At 35.2% G+C, this 21,687-nt stretch overlaps 1 protein-coding gene across 1 annotated transcript in view; it reads left to right on the plus strand.

The window, feature by feature from the left end:
- The first annotated feature begins 3,807 nt into the window (after window positions 1-3,807).
- The window catches only part of LOC129928220 (chitinase-3-like protein 1), a 28,777-nt gene continuing 10,897 nt past the window's right edge, over window positions 3,808-21,687 (plus strand). The window contains exons 1-4 of the mRNA XM_056041481.1: window positions 3,808-3,920; window positions 7,275-7,427; window positions 12,895-13,029; window positions 16,307-16,431. Of these exons, the coding sequence (XP_055897456.1) occupies window positions 3,918-3,920; window positions 7,275-7,427; window positions 12,895-13,029; window positions 16,307-16,431 (416 nt within the window). The 5' untranslated portion in view covers window positions 3,808-3,917. The remainder of the gene's footprint in view (window positions 3,921-7,274; window positions 7,428-12,894; window positions 13,030-16,306; window positions 16,432-21,687) is intronic.

A 21,687-nucleotide genomic window follows, 5' to 3' on the forward strand; every position in this document is an offset into this window, starting at 1 on the left:
GAAAGAGTTAAAGTAATTCTGTACGTAGTTAAGAATGGATAAAATCCATAGACGAATTAACTTTCTAATACAAACTCTTTTAAATTTCACTTATTGTCCGCTTCGCTACCCAAACTTGGCCCCGCGAAATCCGTTTCGCATAGGGCCCAACAATGGTTAAGTACGGCCATGCTATTTACATTTATATACATAGTAGATTACTTAATATCTTTCCATGACTTCTAAGTCACAATGTTAATTCCGGCGCTGCTGTTTTGTGTTTGAAAAATGTTTGTTTGTAAAATGTTTTACAATGTTTCGAATGTTCCGTCAGAGTTAAAGATAGTTTACTTTCTAGTCCAAACCTCCCGCAGTACAAAGGGTGATGGGAGCGGGCAGGGTTGGATAAATTTAAACGACAGTCAAGCGCTCAGGCAGCCATCCGTAGTGTGAACACTACTCTTGTGTTTTCTCGTGGACTATCCGCACAAATAAGAGAGTGATCTTTCCTTTACTTCTTGTTTAAACTTTTGAGGGAAGAAGAGAATTATATATATAGATTGATAAACGCCACTAAAAAAAAATAACTTATAAATCTGGCATATACCGTTTAATTAACATATAATCTTTTTGACTCACAAAACCTTTTAAGCATCTTTTATTATGATTATTTAGCAAATGTAAATAACGTCTTTTTATTTGATTATTTCATTTATGTTTTGTTTTATTGGGTGGCGTAACCTTATGTGACTTGATATTAAGGACAGTTAAACTAAACTGGTTATCTGATCCTATGAGGTCATACGGCTTTGAACAGCTATGAAGTTCCAGCCTATACACTATATGTGACATTTAAGTCGATACATACAAACTACAATTAAATCAATATACATGCATGGTGTGTACATTGTCTATATCAATAATACTAATTATTCTTTCATTTTCTTTACAATGTTCAAAATTAAGTTACGATTTTAAACAATGTCACAGTGAAAAAGACATTGTCAAACAAGTACAAAAACGAAAAATTTATTAATAAGTTACTATAGTAAAAATTGGAAATTATAACAATTTAAATGTAACTATTTATTCAATGTGATTTCAATAAAACATACAATGTTCATATTCAACTATTTTCAATGTATATTAATCACTAAACAAGCTTAAAAAAACATTTTGTATGGAAAAGAAACTTAAAATTGGACCTGGGTGGTTCAGTCAAGCAGGTAAATAGGTAGGTTTTAATATTTTTTCGAAAGATTATCGGAAACGATATATTAACTGTCAAGAACTAAAACCTTCTCTTTATCTATAAAAAAAATAGACTTGCGAGTGTCGAAAGTGTTGCCAATATTGTTTTAGTGATAGGTAAATAACGATTTGATACCACAGGATACGGGGGATTTATAAATGGTATTATTATTATTATTATATGCATAATATTTATATCATATGATGTATGTATTCCACTAAAGGATATGAGAATACAGTTAAATGTGAACCTGGCCTATAAAGAATATGTTATTGAATGATTATTTGCATTTATTGTTTTGTTAAGTGCCAAACTCCCATTCCAAGCCTTAAAAACAAGAGTAAACATTTTGTTTAAAATATAAGTAGCTGGTATGGAAGAAAGTACATAATTAGAAATACACTTTTTTTTTGACTAAGCTAAAAAAAACTGTTTGCATAAATGTGTTGTATGCTAAATGTAAGTCGCCCTTGCAAAACAGTCTACCGTGTTTTTAGCGGCCCCCGAAAGGGGAAAAATATATATTATGTATGATTTGTCTATCGATGTTTAATATAAGCATATACAGTGTACTATTTTTAAGCTAAAGTACAATAAGTTCTGGTTTGTATAAAGAGTAGATGTATGTGTTCATAAATTTCAGACCATCAACTGGTCATTTGTATCATGTTTTAATAGCCAGAAATTGCTTCTGGTACTGGCGTAAGCTATAACAGCAATAACGATGAGTTAATGGACACTGGCGACTTATTACCAATAACGCTATCAAATCAAGGGACTTAATGCGGTAGTACGGTGGGCAGCGTGGTCTTGAGGCTAAGTACGCTTCAATTTGGCTTGTCTTGGTTACCTATGAAGGAGGCTCGAGCCTAAGGGCAGCACGGAAAACCTACTCCTAGATACCCCCTCCACCCACTGGTCTACAAATGAGATTGGACCAAAGCGCTCTGATCATGCTATAAGCATGAAAGTAGCGCTATATAAAAGTAATAATTTAATTTATTTATTTATGATTCGAAGTTAACACTTTGGGGAAAGTAATTTAACAGTAATACGTATAAACAGTTTTGTATGATGCTACAGCATTCTGGTTATGTTCCTTATGGAATAAAAATGGTCAAAGTATATTCATAAAAAAAAAAGAACTAAACAAATAAGGTGAACGACTTTTAGCTTTTGATTTAAAGTGACTTTTACTCCAAAATACACACTTCTGAACAGTGTACTCTTACTATATCACAACTAGTAACTGGCTTACTTGGCTATAAAATAGTGTAACCCAGTCTTGTAATTGAGATTATCTCCAGTACAGCAAACTCGGCATACATGTAGAGGTGTAAACAAAGAGTTGAAGCTAGGTGAACGGATGCTGCGAGGGTCTAGCCAGGGCTTGTGACCTTTGACCACTGGGGTGGTAATTTGCAAAGGGGCGAAATGACTCTGGATCAGAAGAATTTTTTTTTTTGGACATTCCGATGGTCTAGAGGTTAAGTTCGCTTAGTGCGTTATAGGCGGTGGTGTCGAATCCAGAGTCACGGGTTCGAGCCTCGGTCGGTACATTTCCTTATTTTCGTAGCACGTTCATTACTTTCTCTTTTAAAAACTTGGTCCCTGGTGCTGCTATTCATTTATGTCTAATATATTGTTACAAATGACCAGTGACAGGAAGAGGTTAACGTGTGACCCCGACGAGATAACACAGCAGTGGGTGTTCCCTGGAATGTACATGTATAAACAGAGACAGGATGTGACGTGTCCTTACATGTTATTCCAAAAGGTACTAGCAATGTCCAGTGACAGATAGAGGTCACAACTTGTGACCCCGGCAAGATGACACTGCAGCCAATGTTTTCTGGAATCTACATGTATAAACAAAGACAGGATGTGACGTTTCCTCACGTGTTATTCCAGAGGATACTAGCCGTGTTTGTGCAACTTTGGACAAGCGATTAGGGACTCTATATAAGCCAGAAAGTTAATGTGAAAGTCAGTCGTTTGGAGTCGTGAGTGAGTCGTCGGTACTGTTGTCTACTGTGCGAGACAGTAGAAGAGAGATGTGTACGACTCGATGCAAGTTAACTAGGGGAGAGTTAACTGGAGTGGACTACTGTCGTTAAAGTCTATACAGCGAACTACAGCGGACTTGAGCCGTTACAGTCGATACAGTCGATGTAAGATGTGTTCTAAGATCCTCCTCCTCTTTTATATCTTTTCTTAGATTAATCTAGAACCATTACGTTTTAATACCGTTGACCCTTTTATCTTCATCTGTAGTTTTTAATGTAACCTACGTTAATTATGTTTCCCTGCTGTAGCCTTGAACTAAGTTTTGATCGTCGTCTCTCTGGCATCTAAGCGTAATAACGCGTGACCTAATTTGATATAATTAAACTGTCCTCATTTTGTGAACAATGGGGTGTCCCCAGGGATGTGACAATAAACCAATGTTCAATTTGCATTAGATCTATTTAGGCGTTAATATTTAATAATATTAATTAATAAATGAATAATAATTAAAAGCTAATTATTAAAAGCCAATATAAATCCTATAAAATGTGTTGACATTTTCAGGTTGGCTGACGTTGTTATTATAAATACAGTGTTTTACTGGTATAGCCAGAGGGATGTCTGGAAACATCGTCATCACAGCAGAATTTATGGAAATACCACAGATGACGAACTGAATATGGTATTTTTCTTTTATTTTTATAATAACAACTGTCTTAGCATTTTTAGCGGCCCTCGAAAAGGGAAAAGACGCTATTAGTTTTGTGTGGCCTGTTCATCTGTCCGTCAGTCTGTCCCATTTAGATCTCAGAAACTAGAAGAGAAAATGAAAATCGCACATCATGATATTTTAGATTATTCAAAGTTCTGATGCAACGGCTACTTTTTTTCTTTTCCGAAAGTAAACCATTTAATTTTAAAGCAGATTTTTTAAATGAAAAACTTCAAGAGAGGTAAGTCTTTTAAAAAGGTCATGGACTTAATCATTAATAATCAAGCTTCATTCATAGCTTCGAGCATTGGTACAAAAAAATTACATCTAAGGTCACAATAGAAAAAGTTTCAATGGATTATTATAAAATATATTTACCATTTATTAACTAGCTCATGGAATAGAATAATTATTCAAATTTTTTTTTTAAAACTAAATTCTAAAACGAACTTCGTTTTAATTTAAAGTTAAAAAAAAAACTAACTAATTTTATAGCCATAGTTTCAACATATCTTCATGTCAATCAGTCCGGCACATCATCACAAAGTACCGGCACCTATTTTTCTTATTGTTTACACAAAAAAAAGCACTATATATATATATATATATATATATATATTATATATATAGGACTGTCATGTAATTGTTTTTATTTATTTACAATCAATCATTTTATTATTTTGTTTACTAAAAATAATCATTTGGTGCGATTGAACATATTTTACTAATTCTTTTAGTCTAATTTTCAGGCACGCCAAAAGCACAATGGTCCAAACCCTTTTTTGTACCACTTGGTAGCAAGGTAGAAGGTATATGTTGAAGAAGGTTCTCGTGCTGCCTTTTCGAAAAATAAAATAAAATAAAATAAAAAGCAATTACCTAATACAACTAGGAAACTAAGCACACAGTAGCACAAAAAGAACCATCAGCCCAAACATCTTCAGAGGAAAAGAAATCTCGCAAAGCAATAACTAGTTTATATCCTCCCTCTCTAACAAAACTGTGAAAAAAAAATATCCAGGTGCATGTGATACTAAGGAGCACTTCGAAATGTTGTGAATCTGAGATATGTGCTACCCTTGCAGTCTCTATGGTGACACATAGTAAAACTATGACATTCTTTAATTTTGCGAGCAACTGAGATTAGCCCTTGCTTGCTGTTTCATGGGCGAAGTAAGTAATTTTTTCTAAAGACTAGCTAGCTAGAGGTTAGCTATATGCAGAAAGAAACTTCTCAAGTGCTGAGACTCTCTAGCTTAACAAGCAAGCAGAACGCTCCAAGCCCGGTCTGAGTGATGCTGTTTTTGTGTCTACAGGCGTATAATTGGCTACCAATAACTAAAAACGAGGTCGGTTTACGAAAAGAAGCTTACCAAAAGTGATCACAATTACTCAAACAAGGCGCTTAACAGGAGATTGAAGCCCACTGGTAAAACCGGGCCCAGCTTACCTAACAACACCAGATCAATAATTAAGTTGTGACCCTAACCCTATCGATATGCCGGCTATAGTGGACTAGAAAAAGGGAACCGGTGCATTCCATCCAAAACATGAAATTGGTATCAATGGGTAGTTCAGAGTAATGCAACCAAACGCTAACAGGCAGATTAGGCTTAGGCGTCTAAAAATTAAAAGACTGATAATGAAGAATGAGTAGTAATGATCAAGGACGATGGCCCGTTCAAAAACTATTACCTTTGCTCTTGAAGAGCTTATTTTGCTATTGGGATAGATGGCAAGTGATAGTTACAAATATCCATTATTTGCAAGGATGATGAAAAATACTTTCAAAATGGCCTATAGGTTGCTGCAGAGTACGAAATTCAGGCATTCTACAAAAGGCATGGCGTTTGGGGTCAAAGTTCGAAATGTGTCTCGTTGGCCTATGATCTATAGTTGTAAAGACAATGACTAGAGATGGCTAAAGACAATGTATAAAATGTTTGTATGAAAAGGGGTGTTCCTAGTTTAATTATTCAAAGGTAATAAAAAAAAAACAAGGTTACAAGGACAGTTTTGTGTGGAAACAAAAACTCAAAATCGGCCCCCAAAGCTGTCCACCCAGGCAGGCTTCAATATTTTCAGAAAGAACATCCGAATGAAATTATATCAAAGACTAATGACTGATAAGAATGGAAAAAGAAGGTTGACAGATCTTGTGTAGTGACCCAATGGTCCAGCAGATCAAAGGATAGATGAAAGTGAATGTAATGTTAGATGTGAACCTGGGCTAACTAGTTCCCCTTTCAGACCTTGTGGTCTATAGGGCAGATGATGTAAAGTTCATGTTTATGTGACCTACAGTTAACGAGGTTGCCATGTAGCCAGCACAACGACCAACCGCCTTTACTTTTCCCCAACTAATGTCAGGTAAACATAAGAGCTGAGTGGACTCAGAAATTGAAAATCCCAGTCTTCACCAGGATTCGAACCCGGGACCCCCGGTTTGGCAGCCAAGTGCTTTACCACTCAGCCTCCGCGCCTCCCCAGGCCTAACTGAAGTCTTATTGATTGATTTAATTGTTTTGAAAAGTCTCAAGCTCTTATTCGAATCCTCAAAGAAATAAAACCAACATTTTAGCACACTACAGTTCGGCTTTAATGAAAAAAAAAAAGACAATGCAGTTTACAAGATAACTATTTTTCTTTTAAATTATGTCGTACATATAATGCATACTAAATAGATTTTTTCTCGTAAAAAATTGTAAACTTTTGTTTGTGTGTAAATATAGTACTTAGCATAACAGGACTAACATAACAATACACATATAAAAACAAAAAATTTTGATACAAAATATACAACTGTTTGCATAAATGTGTTAAAAATATGGTATACTGTGGTGAACCCTAATAAAGAGCCTCAATTGTTTTAGTGTTTAATAGTTAATAGTTGTAAAAATGGTGTATTTTTATGAAAACTGCTTGCATAAGGGATTTAAAAAATTATATTTTTAATTTTCAGAATATAAAAAAGTAGCTATTGCATCAGAACTTTGAATGGCCTAAAATATTGTGATGTCGGATTTTCACAATCTTTTCTAGTTTACGAGATCTAAACGAGACGGACGGACAGACGGACAAACATTTCACACAAAACTAATAGCGTATTTTCCCCTTTCGCGGGGCCGCTAAAAACACAAAATAGTTACATTAAATGCATAATATTTCGTGCAAAAAAAAAAAAAACGGCTAGAACGTCGCAAAGTCACTGTAATGACCTGTGTATTGTTACATGATGTTTTCGTTTGAACTTATTTTAATAAAACAAATTTAAACTGGAAAATACTCTATTAGATAACGAATGATGTGTTTATCTCCCTTTAGAATTACACAGTGAATTACTATATATCGAAAGGAGCTGTAAAGAGCAAACTACTCATATCAATTGGTTTCTTTGGAATTATATTTAGAATGACTTATATTGGAAACGTATACCCAGACAGATATACGAGAATTAAAAGTGAGGATTATAATCAAGTAAGTTATCATAAAATTAAAAGAAGTGTATTTGTGGTAAGAATCAATAGTGTACATACTGTGCAATGTGTTTAATGTTTTAAATATTTTTTTTAAAGAAAGGTTTACTTAGTTATAAATTGAATTTAAAATTAACAGAGAAGACATCTTAATGACAAATATTTCATAAAACTAAACATTTTTTTATTAAAGATTGTTGCATATGGTAAAAAAATAACTAGATCAACTATATTTTAGATGTAATTGTTTTAAATACAAAAGCGTTGTTAAGCTTTGCTTTTCAAAAAGTTATTTGATAATATTCACACACGTTCTATTAGGCCTACTTTGGAATCAGTTTTTCAAAAATACTTTCAATACGTAAGACACTTTAAACCTTCGCTGTGTGGCTTTTTAGCAGTGAAATTCAGTTAGGCGTTATTGACATTGCTATGTGATGTTTTGTAAAAATTGGGTTTTGAAGTAAATTTAAAGGCCTCCAAAAGCGAAATAGCCGCTATTTGTTTTATGTGGTCTGTCTGTCTATCCGTCCGACTGACCTTGTTATGTAGGTATCAGAAACTAGAAAATCAAACGAAATATGATATAACATTATCCACATTTCAAATAGGACATCATATTATCCACCTTTCAAATAGGACATCATATTATCCACCTTTCCAATAGGACATCATATTATCCACCTTCCAAATAGGACATCATATTATCCACATTTCAAATAGGACATCATATTATCCACCTTTCAAATAGGACATCAAATTATCCACCTTTCAAATAGGACATCATATTATCCACCTTTCAAATAGGACATCATATCATACACTTTTCAAATAGGACATCATATTATCCACCTTTCAAATAGGACATCATATTATACACCTTTCCAATAGGACATCATATTATCCACCTTTCAAATAGGACATCATATCATACACCTTTCAATGTTCTGTAACAAGGGCTACTTTCTCCTCTTCTAAAAGTGAGTCATTTAATTTTTGTAAAAATTAACTATGCAAGTTGATTTTTCACAATAATACACCATTTTTCAATATTAAAACATAGGGGAAGTAAATATTTTTTGAAACCGTTGCATACTTCTTAATTTTTAATTCCAGCTTCATTCATATATTCGCGCATTGGTACAAACAAATTGGCCTCTAAGGTCACGATGGAAACAAGTATCTGTGGCTCATTATTTAATATATTTTCTATTTATTAACTAACTCATAGCATAAGATATTGATTCAAATTTTATTTTTCTAAAATTATTTTTATAGCAATTTTGCTATATTTGTGCGTTTTTTTTTAAACAGACCAATCCACGATCACTAATCTTACATATCCTTATTATACAATTGACGACAATCTATACCAGAATAAATAAAGCCCTGATCTAGAATTAGATATACATGTATTAATAATTTGATGGTAATTTAATTAATAATTTGAACAGAAAGTACATCTATGAATTATTAAGGCTATAGTTTAGCTTCTGACAGCTTAGAGGTACCTTCAATGAAGTCCAGTAGGGAATTGGAGCCGAAGGTGCTATTATCCTTTGATTTTTAGAAAGGCTTTTATCGAATAACCAGGCCTAGACATGGGGCTCTTCACCCCTGTCCTGTCTGAGGGCTCCCAGCTGCGACGGCCATAATGACTGGCCTATAAATCAGACCATAACACGTACGCGTGTACGTCTCCGTACCTGAGTCCCACTCGCTATAAGTGGCCGAGAGCCGCGCTAACCATGGGGAGATGGCCTCATATTCCTATACAGTAACCGCCACTGTTCCGTGTAAGGACCGCCCCTCCGGCTTAACGGCTAACTGATGGCGGCACCCTGCGTGGAACGGTGTGGCGGACTTGTTGGACTGGTGTGCGGGCTATTTGTTCCATCCCTACCCCGAGTGAGATAAAAAAAAAAAAGAGCTCACCCATGGAATCCTGCAAGGGCCTAGTTCGCTACTCGTTCTTAGCCTACCTATCTACTTCTAGATGTTTTCACGAAGGCGCCACGCTGAGGCGACGGGTAGCTGGAATCCTTGGCTTAGGAATACATATTTACATATTTTGAAGCAGGACGCTTTGGCGCAGCCGTTTTAGCGCGAATGTCATTTTGGCGCATGGGACGTTTTGGCGCGAAATATTTTTTGACATTATTTACGTTCATTTTATTATTTCTTATAAAAGAAGACACGTGTCTATGTTATGTAGGCTTGTTTGTGTAATGACATATTTTTTCTTGCACAGAACAAGAGATATTTTTGTCCGTAATTTCTGGTATTTCAGTTTGTTATTTAATTATTGTTAGATCACTAGCATTACACAAGACCAGGCAGCCATCCATACTTCACAGTTAGTGTGCATGTTACAAATGAAATGAAAAGACGAGCCCCCATGTTACAAATGAAATGAAAAGACGAGCCACCATGTTACAAATGAAATGAAAAGACGAGCCCCCATGTTACAAATGAGATGAGGAAGCTTGTAAGAGTACCCCATGTTACATATTAATGGGGATTGATTCTAAAAGAGCACCCCACTCAATATAACAAAATTTTGATCAACTAATTTACATATTAGTGGGTATAGCTAAAAATATTCAATTAGAATTATAGCTAGATTTAGGTATTTAGATTAAAAGGTCAGTGTTAAGTGTGCTGGCAAGTTCGTCCAGAGGTGTGCTGGTCCCTTCTTGTACTGCCTAGGTTATTAGGTATAACCTCCAGGTAAACAATTCAACTAACGTATGCAACAAAAGACTTTACAAAGTCGCAGGTAAACATATTTACAAAGTTTATTTACATGAGAAAAATAAATGTGTAAATAAATGGCCATCAACTCATAGGCCGACACAACAAAAAGTAAACAAAAGATACTCAAAAATAATATGGCACACAGCCCTAATCATATGTTACATTATCGTCACATTCTGGTTATCAAAAATAAAGGTCACAGGCCTCAGGTCAACACATGACCACTTTTGACCATTCTGGGGTTACAAGCTTCAGGCTGACACTAGCCACTTTTAACCACAAAAAAAAACAACAAAAAGGTCATGATGAACTATAGGCTTCAGGGAAACCTATGAGCATACAAGCTTCATAGAATCCCACCTATAGAAACCCGTTTGGTAAAGCCCACCTGATGTTGAATCCCTCAGAGACAAGGCTATAAAAATATGTAAAGTCCATCTGATGATACAATACAGGTTGAATCCCTCAAAGAAAGGTTACAAAAATATGTCACGTTTGGGAGTACCCCAGGATGAAGAGCATCAGGGTAAAAAATATACTGCCTGGAAATCATTTGAGGCTATATCTATTAATAAATACATTATATAAAATACAATAATACTAAAGATATACTTAGCCCAAAGATCTCCAGAGCAGGGCACACTTCTCCGAGTACCCCATGACACACGACCATTAACAGAAAAAAAATACTATTCACAACACAGGTCCAGTGGTCAAGCTGGTAACTCAGGAGCAAGTGGCAACTAAGCACAGTTTGCAAGGCCTTTTATAAACTACATAAGGGGAATCACTCATAACTTTACAAGTAATCAAAAATAGTTCCCCATTATGTCAAAGTGCATGAAATAGTCAAAGTTATTAAAACTTTTTTTCGGGGCGGGTGTTATAATGCAGTAGTGCATATAGGTCAGGCACTACAAAACCTTTTCTTTCTGCCATAATAACGTAAGTCTATTAGAATATAGAAAGAGTTGATTCTGAATGTCCCATCCACGTAAAGCTTTATTCTTTGACTGCTCCAACTGACATTTGATTCTCTTTGGAATAGTAAAATTCTTTATTGAGTCCTTTTTTCCCGAGTCACACTAAAGAAACTTTTCTTTAAGCTAAGGTGTAATTATATAGTTCTGACATTCTAGTGAAATAGTCAAAGTTGACCTATGTTTAGGCTGTGAAGGAATTGATTGCATTTCATTTCTTCTCCACTGAATTACTTTACGCAAACCGTCTTTCTTGGGCTATTTTGCATGCACAGCTGCTAAAGTTCCCTGTAGAGCGCAGTTTATGATACAAGATGGTATCTCTGTGGAAGAAGCAACCCTCTTTTTTAGTTCTCGAATTTAAAAATTATACATAAAAAATTCGCACCTAGGAATGTCAAGAGTGCTGGAAACAGATTATCGTCTTACCCATAAAAGAGGGAAGGCTGGAGGAAAGAGTATGTGCAAGGAGTGAAAATTGCCCAATAGAGTGGGGGCGGATAGGTGTCAGAAGGTGATGATCGCCAGACGCATGACGCCAACGACCAGTTATCGGTGCTGGTCTTGTCTTTATTTGTTTGATTTTACCTGCCTCAAGGAAGGATGTGTCACCTAAATCACCCCTACCCAATTTCTCAAAATATATCTTTTAAAGGTATCTTAGCTTGTTTGGATATTAAACTTATGTCAATTCTTTTTTTTTTTAATGTCTTTTGGAAAGAAATCGAAGAATGTCATCCAGTGCGCTTAGCAGAAATCATATATCATTATAAAGGAGTGGGAGAAGGAGCATGTCATTACCATTCAGGAATCTGACTTATTATATATTCTTGAAATAAGCAAAACCTTTAAAAAAAAGAAAACAAAACAAAAGAAAACACATCGCTGGATGGTGTTAGAATTCATACCATAGATACAACATTATACCAGAGTGAAATAGACATTGTTATAAAAGCTATGCGGTTATTATTTCATCGTCAAATTATATCTCGCGCCAAAACGCCCCCAGCGCAAAAACGGCCTGCGCCAAAACGGCTGCGCCAAAACATCACGTACCGTACAGATTTCTTTATTAAGTATACGGTTGTTTCATTTTAAAAAGAGAATCGGACGCAAATAACATAATGTACACTATCACCTTACTAATCCTGAGCATATTAGACTAGTTATTAGAAATCAAACATGTAAAGTAAGAGATCCGATAGATTTTTTTTTCATGTTTTTTTTTAATCATATGACTTTTAATCAATATTTTACTACTGGATCTAGACCTTGATTCTACTCTATATAGATCTAGTCATTCTATATCTAGAATGTCTAGTCTAAATTTAGATCTAGTTTCTAGATTTAATCTAGATATAAAATTCAAGATCTTGTCTAGATCAAGATTCTAGACAAGATCCTATTAGTTATAGATCTAGTCCTAGAAACTGTGGATATAGTCAACATTTAGAGATAAATCTAGTAAAAGCTAATACAAAGCACTGGTATATCTTGAGAATAACTGATAATCAGTGTTTATCATATGACGACAGTCTTTGGGTTTTTCATACTAGTAAAATATCACGAGGCGTAATAAGAATCAAGTTAAAAGTCACACCAAATGAGTCTTTGAAATCATATTACTAAAAATATTGGCTTAAATAGGTCTTGCCATTCGGTGGGTTTAAAACACAAGCTATCGTCGTTTAATCTTCTAGTTTTAATACTTGGTATAATGTATCTTTCTAGATCTGTAAACGATTAGATGAATACACGACAAAGAATGGGAGAAAACGAAGATTTCCTGACACCTGTCCTTTCTATGTTTATGACAATGATAACTTATTGATTTATTATGATGATGAAGTTAGTGTGAGGTCCAAGGTAGTAATTTTTTTTTAAACATTTTTTTTTATATATATGCTTGCATTTTGTAGTCAAACTTCTTTACATCACACACATATATGTGTCCACTCTGTCGGACCTTGCGATCTATTCGACATGAACAAAAAGGTCATCCGTTTTATTTTTATCTCGCTAGCATACATACTCTCAACTGTAGCCTTTACAGTTGGGTGGACTTAGTGGAATTCCTTAGAATCGCGAAATAAAAAAATCCAATCTTCACCGGCATTCAAACCTCGGACCTCTCGATTTACCACTCATGCCCCCATTTAATTGAATAGATGTAATATTTTGTATAAATAGGACGTTAAGTAAACATTAGTTTTGGAGAGTGAAAAATTATTATAACATTTGCATAAACATATATCCTGAATCAGTTCGAGGTCGCTCACTGCCCAATATGTGCTTACTTTGTGTGGTTTCGAGAGCACTACAGGACACGGTGTTGCCACTGGGATGGAAGTACGCTAGTGGTGGACGTAGGCATATTTACGAATTCAATCTCCGCCCTAGAAGCCAGCATAGGGCGGAATGCTCGATATTTTTTAGGAGTTACTAGCGATCGTGCAACGCCCTACTCTACGTCTAGCACATTGTTTGATTAAGTATGTGCAAGCCCACTGTGGTCTAGTCGGACACGAGCGCGCCAATTTTAATAAAAAAAAAACGCGGTCCAAACAGCTCTCGGTACACCGTTTACGTGCGAAAGTATATTCGAACAGTAGTCAACTACCGATGGTTGGTACTTTGTTACGAAAGCTGAGATGCTTCCGACAAGGGACGTGAGCTTTGGATGCGGATGAGTAGACCAGACCGAAAGGATGCGAGGTGGCAAGTTATGCATCAGAAGCAGACCATCGTAACCCAGTTCCATTTCGGCCACTGCCTAATAGGTGCTTTCTTTGGTTGGTTTTGAGAGCACTGCGACACCTGGTGTCGCCACTGCAAATAGAACGAAGAAACAGTAGACCACATTCTCTAGGAATATCACCTTCTGCATCAAGGACAAATGGTATAAGGAGATGAGTGAGAGAGATGGTAAAAGGGAATGATTCTCAGCATATTTGTAACTAAAGGGGTATATAATACCATGCAAGTATTCAGGATTTAGGGCGGGGGGAGTATTTTTTCTCCCATTCCATATTTGTGTGTATGTATGGTGTGTCTGTGTAAATAATTAATCTATTATAAATTCCTGCCTTCCATTCTTTTGAAGTTTTTTTGTACCCTATTGTAGGCTATTTCTGGAGTTAGTGGAAAGACTGTAGGCACCCGACCTTGCTTGCTAAGGGGTCTGGGGGAGCGCTGTGGGCCCCGACGCCAGCTATTTTTTTTCAGGTATTTAAAACACAAAAACGCATGTTCCGAAGTATCTACAGTGCATTATACTGCTACCCTCCTATTCTAAAACTATAAGCCATAAATCTGGTATGCAATTCACATTGTGAATGGAACCTATCGAATGATAAAAATATGTAACTAGAGTCTTACTTGAGTTTTTAATAAAGGGGAGGATAACCAAAATGCACTTTTTGACTAGGCTTATGAAATTTAGTAAGTGCAGCTTTTCTTTTCTTTTGGTTGGTTGTCGGTAGTTGATAGTAGTGAATGTAGATCTAATGTAGATGATGTTGAATAATCTATTTACTTGTAATATTATTCATTACAGTTTAAGTTCTTAAATACCATTATCCAACAGAATAAACAATAACGAATAAAATAATTCAGCCTTTTAAATCAACAACACTTTATTCCAAAAAGAGAAAAAAAAAGGGCCCAGTTCACGTCGTCAAGATTCACTACAGTATCTTTGTCTCTCGTCCGTTATTCGTCTCTAACCTATTTCCGTTCTAACGTTTAAATGTACTGTCTCGTCACTAAGGAAATACCCAATTAAACCCAACTTGTACGCGTCTTACTATTGAGTCATTACAAGGGTAACTCTTCGCTACACTAATAAAATTTGGTGACATTAGTTCGCTATAGATTTTTTATTGAAAAAGGGAGTTTTATCACCAAAAGGCACATTCCTCGTCCAATATGCTAGTACAAATTTGTACAAATACTCCTTCTTCCCTAGTGCTATTAGAGCATGGAATGGGTTGCCTGAGCTAGCCAGGAAAACCAGTGACTTGGCAGAATTTAAGTCATTGGTTAATATGCATGACTAAATGCATGACGCGTAGGACGTAATCATCTTCTTTTTTGAAGTAACGTCTGCATTATATAAGATAAGATAAACCATATGTGTGTGTGTGTGTGGGGGGGGGGGGTAAACTGAAAACCAACTGGAGGGATTTTGTTAGCTTAGCCAAATAGAATTCGGTGCCTGTAGTTAACTGCTTTTATTTTTTAATTTTGAAGTTTAGGTTTTTAACCTCAAAACTTTCTGTAGAGGGTTTAAACTCAAAACCTTCTTGTGTGTGTGCGTGTGAAGTAAATTTAAAGCACTCAGGAGGAGGTTTTTAAGCTCATATGTTCCCTTGGCTACGCTCAGAATTTGTTAAGTGCTGATTGCTTTAGTTTTAAATTGAAGAGGGTTTTTTAAACATCAAAACCCACTGAAAAAAGGTGATCCTGACTAGGATCCTGGCGTCTTTGTTTTTTGTTTTTTTTTATAGAATTATAGAAAAGGGAGATTTTAATTATAAATCTCATGGAGTAAATTTTAAATATGACCAGTTTATAAAATAAAAATAAATAAAAAAAGAAGAAGTGGATGTTCTGGCTATAATAAACAATATAAAGCCAGGGAACAAATCAACAGGCGGAGTCTGTGTATAGTGCTAGTGGTTTACAAGAAAACTGCGCTCTTTTGGACAAATACCGGAAACAAAATGGAAAGGTTTGATGCGTGCGTTTTTTCATGAATAGCAGTCATCAGTTTGCGAATATGTCATATCAGGTTCTTTTTGAGCGTCTAGGAGAATCAACAAACCTGTGTACGAAATTTAATGCTGGTAAGTTTGTAAGTGTGAGAGGTCTCTTGATCAATTTGATAGTCAGTGGTATTTTTACGTTTATATTATAGATGTGGTTATGTGGGTTGTGAATAATATCGTCCGGACTCGTACTGTCTTTTTTTTTAATACAATTATTTTATATTTATAGGCAAGTATTTAAAATACATAGTTCTAGTTTAAATCACCTGTTTAAACTAACTCACGCGAACGCCAATGAAGCTGATGTTTTTTATCTCTATTTTTAGCGATATATTTTCAAACATCCTGTCATGTAATGTCATGTAATCTCATAGGTCAGATATGCAAAAGAGCATGGTTTAGCAGGTGTCAGTGTTTGGGATGTTTCGCAGGATGATATGACAGGAATCTGTGGGGAGGGACGTTTCCCACTCTTACAACATATTATTAATGAATGCAGGTACATTTCAGTTTCTCTTGTTATGACAATATCATTTTTGCAATTGATTATTTTTTTAGTCTTTTTTCTTTTTCACTTTAAATTTCTCTTTCTCATTTTGACAAAGCTTATATCCACTCACTCTGTCTGTCAGACCTGTAGGTCTAGTGTTAGATCTAGATGTCTTAATAATGAACGTACCAATACATAATCGCACATATAACTTCATCGCTAGCCGAATCAGATAATGCGTAGTTTCTAGCACCAGATGGGTTCGATATCCTTATTGAATGAAAAAATATTATTTATTAATATTATTGTATTATATTTGAAGTTTCATAATGGGAGTATTTTCTTTAAAAAAAATTATTTGTATAATAATGAAGTATTTTATATTTTTAAAATGTTTTTCTTGTAAATGAATTTTGTTATACTAAAATAATCTAATAACATACATTCATTAATTATTTAAGAAAATTAATTATATTGTCAATTTAGTTTTAAAATTTTAAGTAATAGTATTTAATAATTAATTATTACTCAGGCTTTGAGTGCAGTGTATGATGACTTTTTACATTTAAATATGATTCATATGTTGACATCGATAATAAATATCTGTGCTAAAATGTTTTAACCTGATCCGTGTACATAATTATATCTAGACAGACAGAGAAGGCTGACAGAAGCTTTCAATTGAAAAAAATCAATTCACAACTTATTTTAATTATTTATTTTAAGTATTTTTAATTTGCAGACAAACTGTTGTTGTGTGTTTTAAATTTTCTTTACGATTTTGTTTTTGATAGAAGGATTTATGTCAGTTAAGATGGTATATGTGTTTATTGCTAACTAAAACCTTCAGTCAATTAATTAAATTATTAAGTCAGTAGGTTTATTCGACAAATTAATACTAACGGTGCATCGTCACGTTTCTATAAATATCAAGTTTTAATTTTAACTTATCAGTAAACAACATGTTTTGCATTTCGAGAAACAACTGTCATCTTCAAAAAACTAAACAAAGTGAAAGTGATATCAAAAGCAGCATGGGTATCTTTTCAGTTAAAAAGTTTCCCTTATATTAAAAATATCCAAAGAGAGTTTTAAAAAAGTAGGATTTTTTATTAATTAAATAATTCTGGCTTTTTTCTGTCTACTGTAAAAATAAATACTGTAAAGTTCTTGACTAGAGACAAAATGCGTTTCAAAATTAATTTTGTCATTGTCATAAAGAGGGATTCTGTTAATTATTAACAAAAACAAGAGTTGTGTGTATATATGACTAGATATCGTGTCATCAGACTAAAGGTCTGAAAATACCAAAACGCCATCACCACTTAATTTTACTGAAAAATGCATTAGTTGTTTTAATTAATAGTCTGTCAAATAATAGGTGTAATACTAACAAAGTTGCATTAGTCAGTAATGGGATCATAGGGAGGATCTATCTACTACACTTTAGGAATAATCAATGTTAAATATGTAGGTATGTGACGATAAATGTATAAGCGTCCTATGTCAACGCTGTCTTGATGTTTCGAAGAGATTGTGTTGATCAGACAATGCGTTTCTGATGATCTAATTTGTGTGCTAGAATCTACTAGGCCATTTCAGACTTCTCAGACACTATCGTGATGCCGGAGATACTGTTTTTAAGTATAAACTGGAAAATGAAATCTTCTTTCAAATAAATAAAACAACTTTGATTCTGGAACTAGGAACCATTTAAATAATATACACACTACATAAATGTACACTACAATTCAATTTAAATTATTTTATTCTAACCGTCTCTCTAGCTCTAAATTGAATATCCAAGTCTTTAAATACAACTTCTTGCCCACTTATGGAAAAACCAACATCGTTAAAAAAAAAAAAAAAATTTGTCAAGAACATACAACAATGACCTTGCGCTGCAGAAATACAATCTAAAAATAAACTTAATGTAATAGCTTAACGTTGCGTGACGATGTATATAATAATAATCCTATACTCTAAAGCGAGCAATTCTTGTATGTATCCTATACTCTTAAGCGAGCAATTCTTGTATGTATGTATATATATTTATATATATATATATATATATATATATATAAATTTTATTTCAAAAACGGCTCTAACGATTTTCTTTAAAATTTCAAGGTATGTGCATATTAGTGAGAAAAAAATTCTCAACTCATTGGCCACATCGGGAAAATTCGAGGTCGACCGTTATATCGGTTTGAAAATGCCTCATTATCGAAAAATTAATTTTGGCTAGAATGTTTTATGAATGAAATTTTATATATGACGTCAATGGGAAAAAACAGCAGTACACTAAGACATTTCTTCGCAAACAAGAAAAAGTTTTAATGAATCAATTGGCGTAATTAAACATTTGCGCACCATCTTATTGTACATTGATCAAGCTTATCTATGCCTTACTTGCACAACCAGGGCCGGCCCTAACATTTGCGGGCCCTATGTGAAATGGATTGCGCGCGGACCAGTAAGGGTAGGGATAAGGATAATAAGTGAAAATAAAGATTTTGTATTAGAAAATAAATTCGTATTTGCATTACAATTTTATTAAATGAAAGATGACAATGCCGTTTTTTTTATATCACGCGTAGGACTGGCGTTTACCATATTAATTGAAACCCCAAAATGACAATTTTGTCTTTTTAAGGACATTTTTATGAGTTTCAGATTTCCAGAAGCTCCTTGAAAACAAGGAGACCACGGGAACCTTATTATAAATTATAATGATTTAATTTAATAATTTACACCTACAATTAGCGGGGGGCTTTTGTACCTTCGGGGTCAGCTGCGGCAGCATAGACCTAAGGCTGGCCCAGATGATATCCAGCTCGCGGTCAACGAATTTTCATTACGCTGCTGCTTTTTTTGGTTAACCTAAAAACCTCGGTAAAACAGAAGTCATGTTCCAGAAGTCACCCAATAAAACTTACTCCGCCCAAAGATCACCGCGCATAGACATCTCCTTAAAGTGGTAGATAACTTCACATTATCTGGGAAGCATAGTATCAAATGACGCATTTATTTAAAGAGAGGTTGATATGTGATCAGGGATAGTCGTGCTTTTGGACGCCTCCAAACGAGAGTGTGGCGAAATAAATCGCTCTGCCTATCTACAAAAATCAGTGTCAACCAGTGATTCTCTCAACCCCTCTATGTGGATCTGAGAAATGATTACTTTATAGAAAGCAACTAAAACTTCTTGAACGCCTTCACCAAAGACCGCAATACAAACAGCGATATTCTTGCAAAATGGTATGAACTTCTTATAATGAGACAGTCACGCTTTGCAGGGCACTTATTCCGTATGGGGGACGAACATATTTTGGCAATCTTTTTTTTTTAGTAAACTGAAAGGTTGTCGGAGTAACAGAGATGCCTCACAATAACGCTTCTTTAGAATACTAACGCGATGTTTTTAAGTCTCTTATGAAAAAATGCGCGATTTTACTTTGTTACTAGGTGCACGTTTTACACTATAACGTAGAGATTCTGCATCACTTGATGATTCTTACTAAAGCCATAAAAATAAGGCTTGTCTTCGAGTCCAAAGATTAGTGAGGAATGCAGTATTTCCCGAGGCTGCGCAGCCCCAGCTGTGACCTAAATATTTTGCTACATCCAGGGCAAGCATAACCGTTGTCCGCAAGTGGTCGATTTAGATTTTCTTTTCGCCGTCTGCGTTTGTCCTCGGCAGCAGATTTTCTTTTGGTCTCAAATGTGTATCCCGCGGCCTTCGTGAGTGACCTCAAGCTGTCTCGTTCGGAGGCCGCATACAACCAGGTGCTTTCTTCTATGTCAGTTAAGGAAAGTTGACGCCTAAGCTGGTCTTTGAAGCGTTTCCGTGGGGCGCATCTGTTACGTCGACCACCTTTTAGCTCACCAAAAAAAGACTGCCTTTGCATACGTTCGTCTCCTATAGGGGATACGTGCCCTACCCAGTGCAACTGTCGGAACAAAAGAAGTCCCTCATCGTCGATGTTGGTAGTGCGGTCCTGCCACCTTATGTCCATGATGGAGCGCAAGCATCTTTTGTGAAAGCGCTCAAGAAGTCTTAGTTGTTTTCTGTAAAGTGTCCATGTCTCAGAGCCATAATGAATATATTAATTGCAATATTAAAAGTCAGAAAGTAACCATTTTAGAAGTTACACTGCAAAGACTTTCTTCCAGCCTATAATAGCCCAATAGTTTGACGCGAAAGAAGCAATGTAAAACGTTAAGACGTGAGCTGTGGTTTTCTATAGGCCTACTGTTGGGGGGACTTTCTATTCTAATCGCTATGTACAATTACATTGAGAACTGACAGAACAAAAAGCAACTCTTCGGATTGATAGTCTTTACCCGATCGTTCATTTTCGTAATTACAAAAATATTCCCAAAATGACTTCGGGTATAATATCCTTCCTTAACAAATTATTCATCCGAGCGAGGCTCGGTCACCTGATATTGTATATATAATATCAGGTGACCGAGCCTCGCTCGGATGAATAATTTGTTAAGGAAGGATATATACCCGAAGTCATTTTGAGAATATTTTTGTACCAGGTGGCCGAACCTCGCTCTGTTAAATAATTTTGGAAGGTTATATACCCGAAATCATTTTGGGAATATTCTTGTAATTACGAAAATGAACGATCGGATAAAGACTACTAATCTGTTCTGTTAGTTCTAATTGTAGGCCTAATTGTACATGTCGATTAAATTTAAAGTCTTTTAAGTCCTCCTACAGTCTAGACAAACTACAGCTCACGTCCGTCTTATAGTTTTACAATCCATCTTTTGCGTAAAACTATTGTAGGCTTACTATTATTGGCTTGGAAGAAAGTCTTTGCAATGTAACTTCTCTACGTTATAGGGTAAAACATGCACTTAGTGACAAAGTAAAATGGCGCATTTTTTCTTATTAGACTTAAATCATGGCATTAGTTTTCTAAAGAAACGTTTCCGTGGGGCACCTCTGTTACGCCAAACAATATGCTCGTTACCCATACGGGATACGTGCCCTGCCCAGCCTGACTGTCGGTGTATAAGAAGCTCATACCGGCTTTTACCATCCATCCATCCTAGTGGTGCTATGGCCTGCTTTTACACATCCATCCATTCAGATCTCTCCTGGCCCTAACTCCAAGATTTTTACCGAAGTTTATAGTTAAATCAAAAGAGGCTGCAGTGTACGCAAACTCGTTGACCGCTAGATGGATATCATGTTTAGTGTGAGCAAGTAAGGCGTAAAGAAGTTGTGTTATGACCATTTCCTTT

Source organism: Biomphalaria glabrata, chromosome 9, assembly GCF_947242115.1.
Source record: "Biomphalaria glabrata chromosome 9, xgBioGlab47.1, whole genome shotgun sequence".
In the NCBI taxonomy this organism is placed as follows: domain Eukaryota; kingdom Metazoa; phylum Mollusca; class Gastropoda; family Planorbidae; genus Biomphalaria; species Biomphalaria glabrata.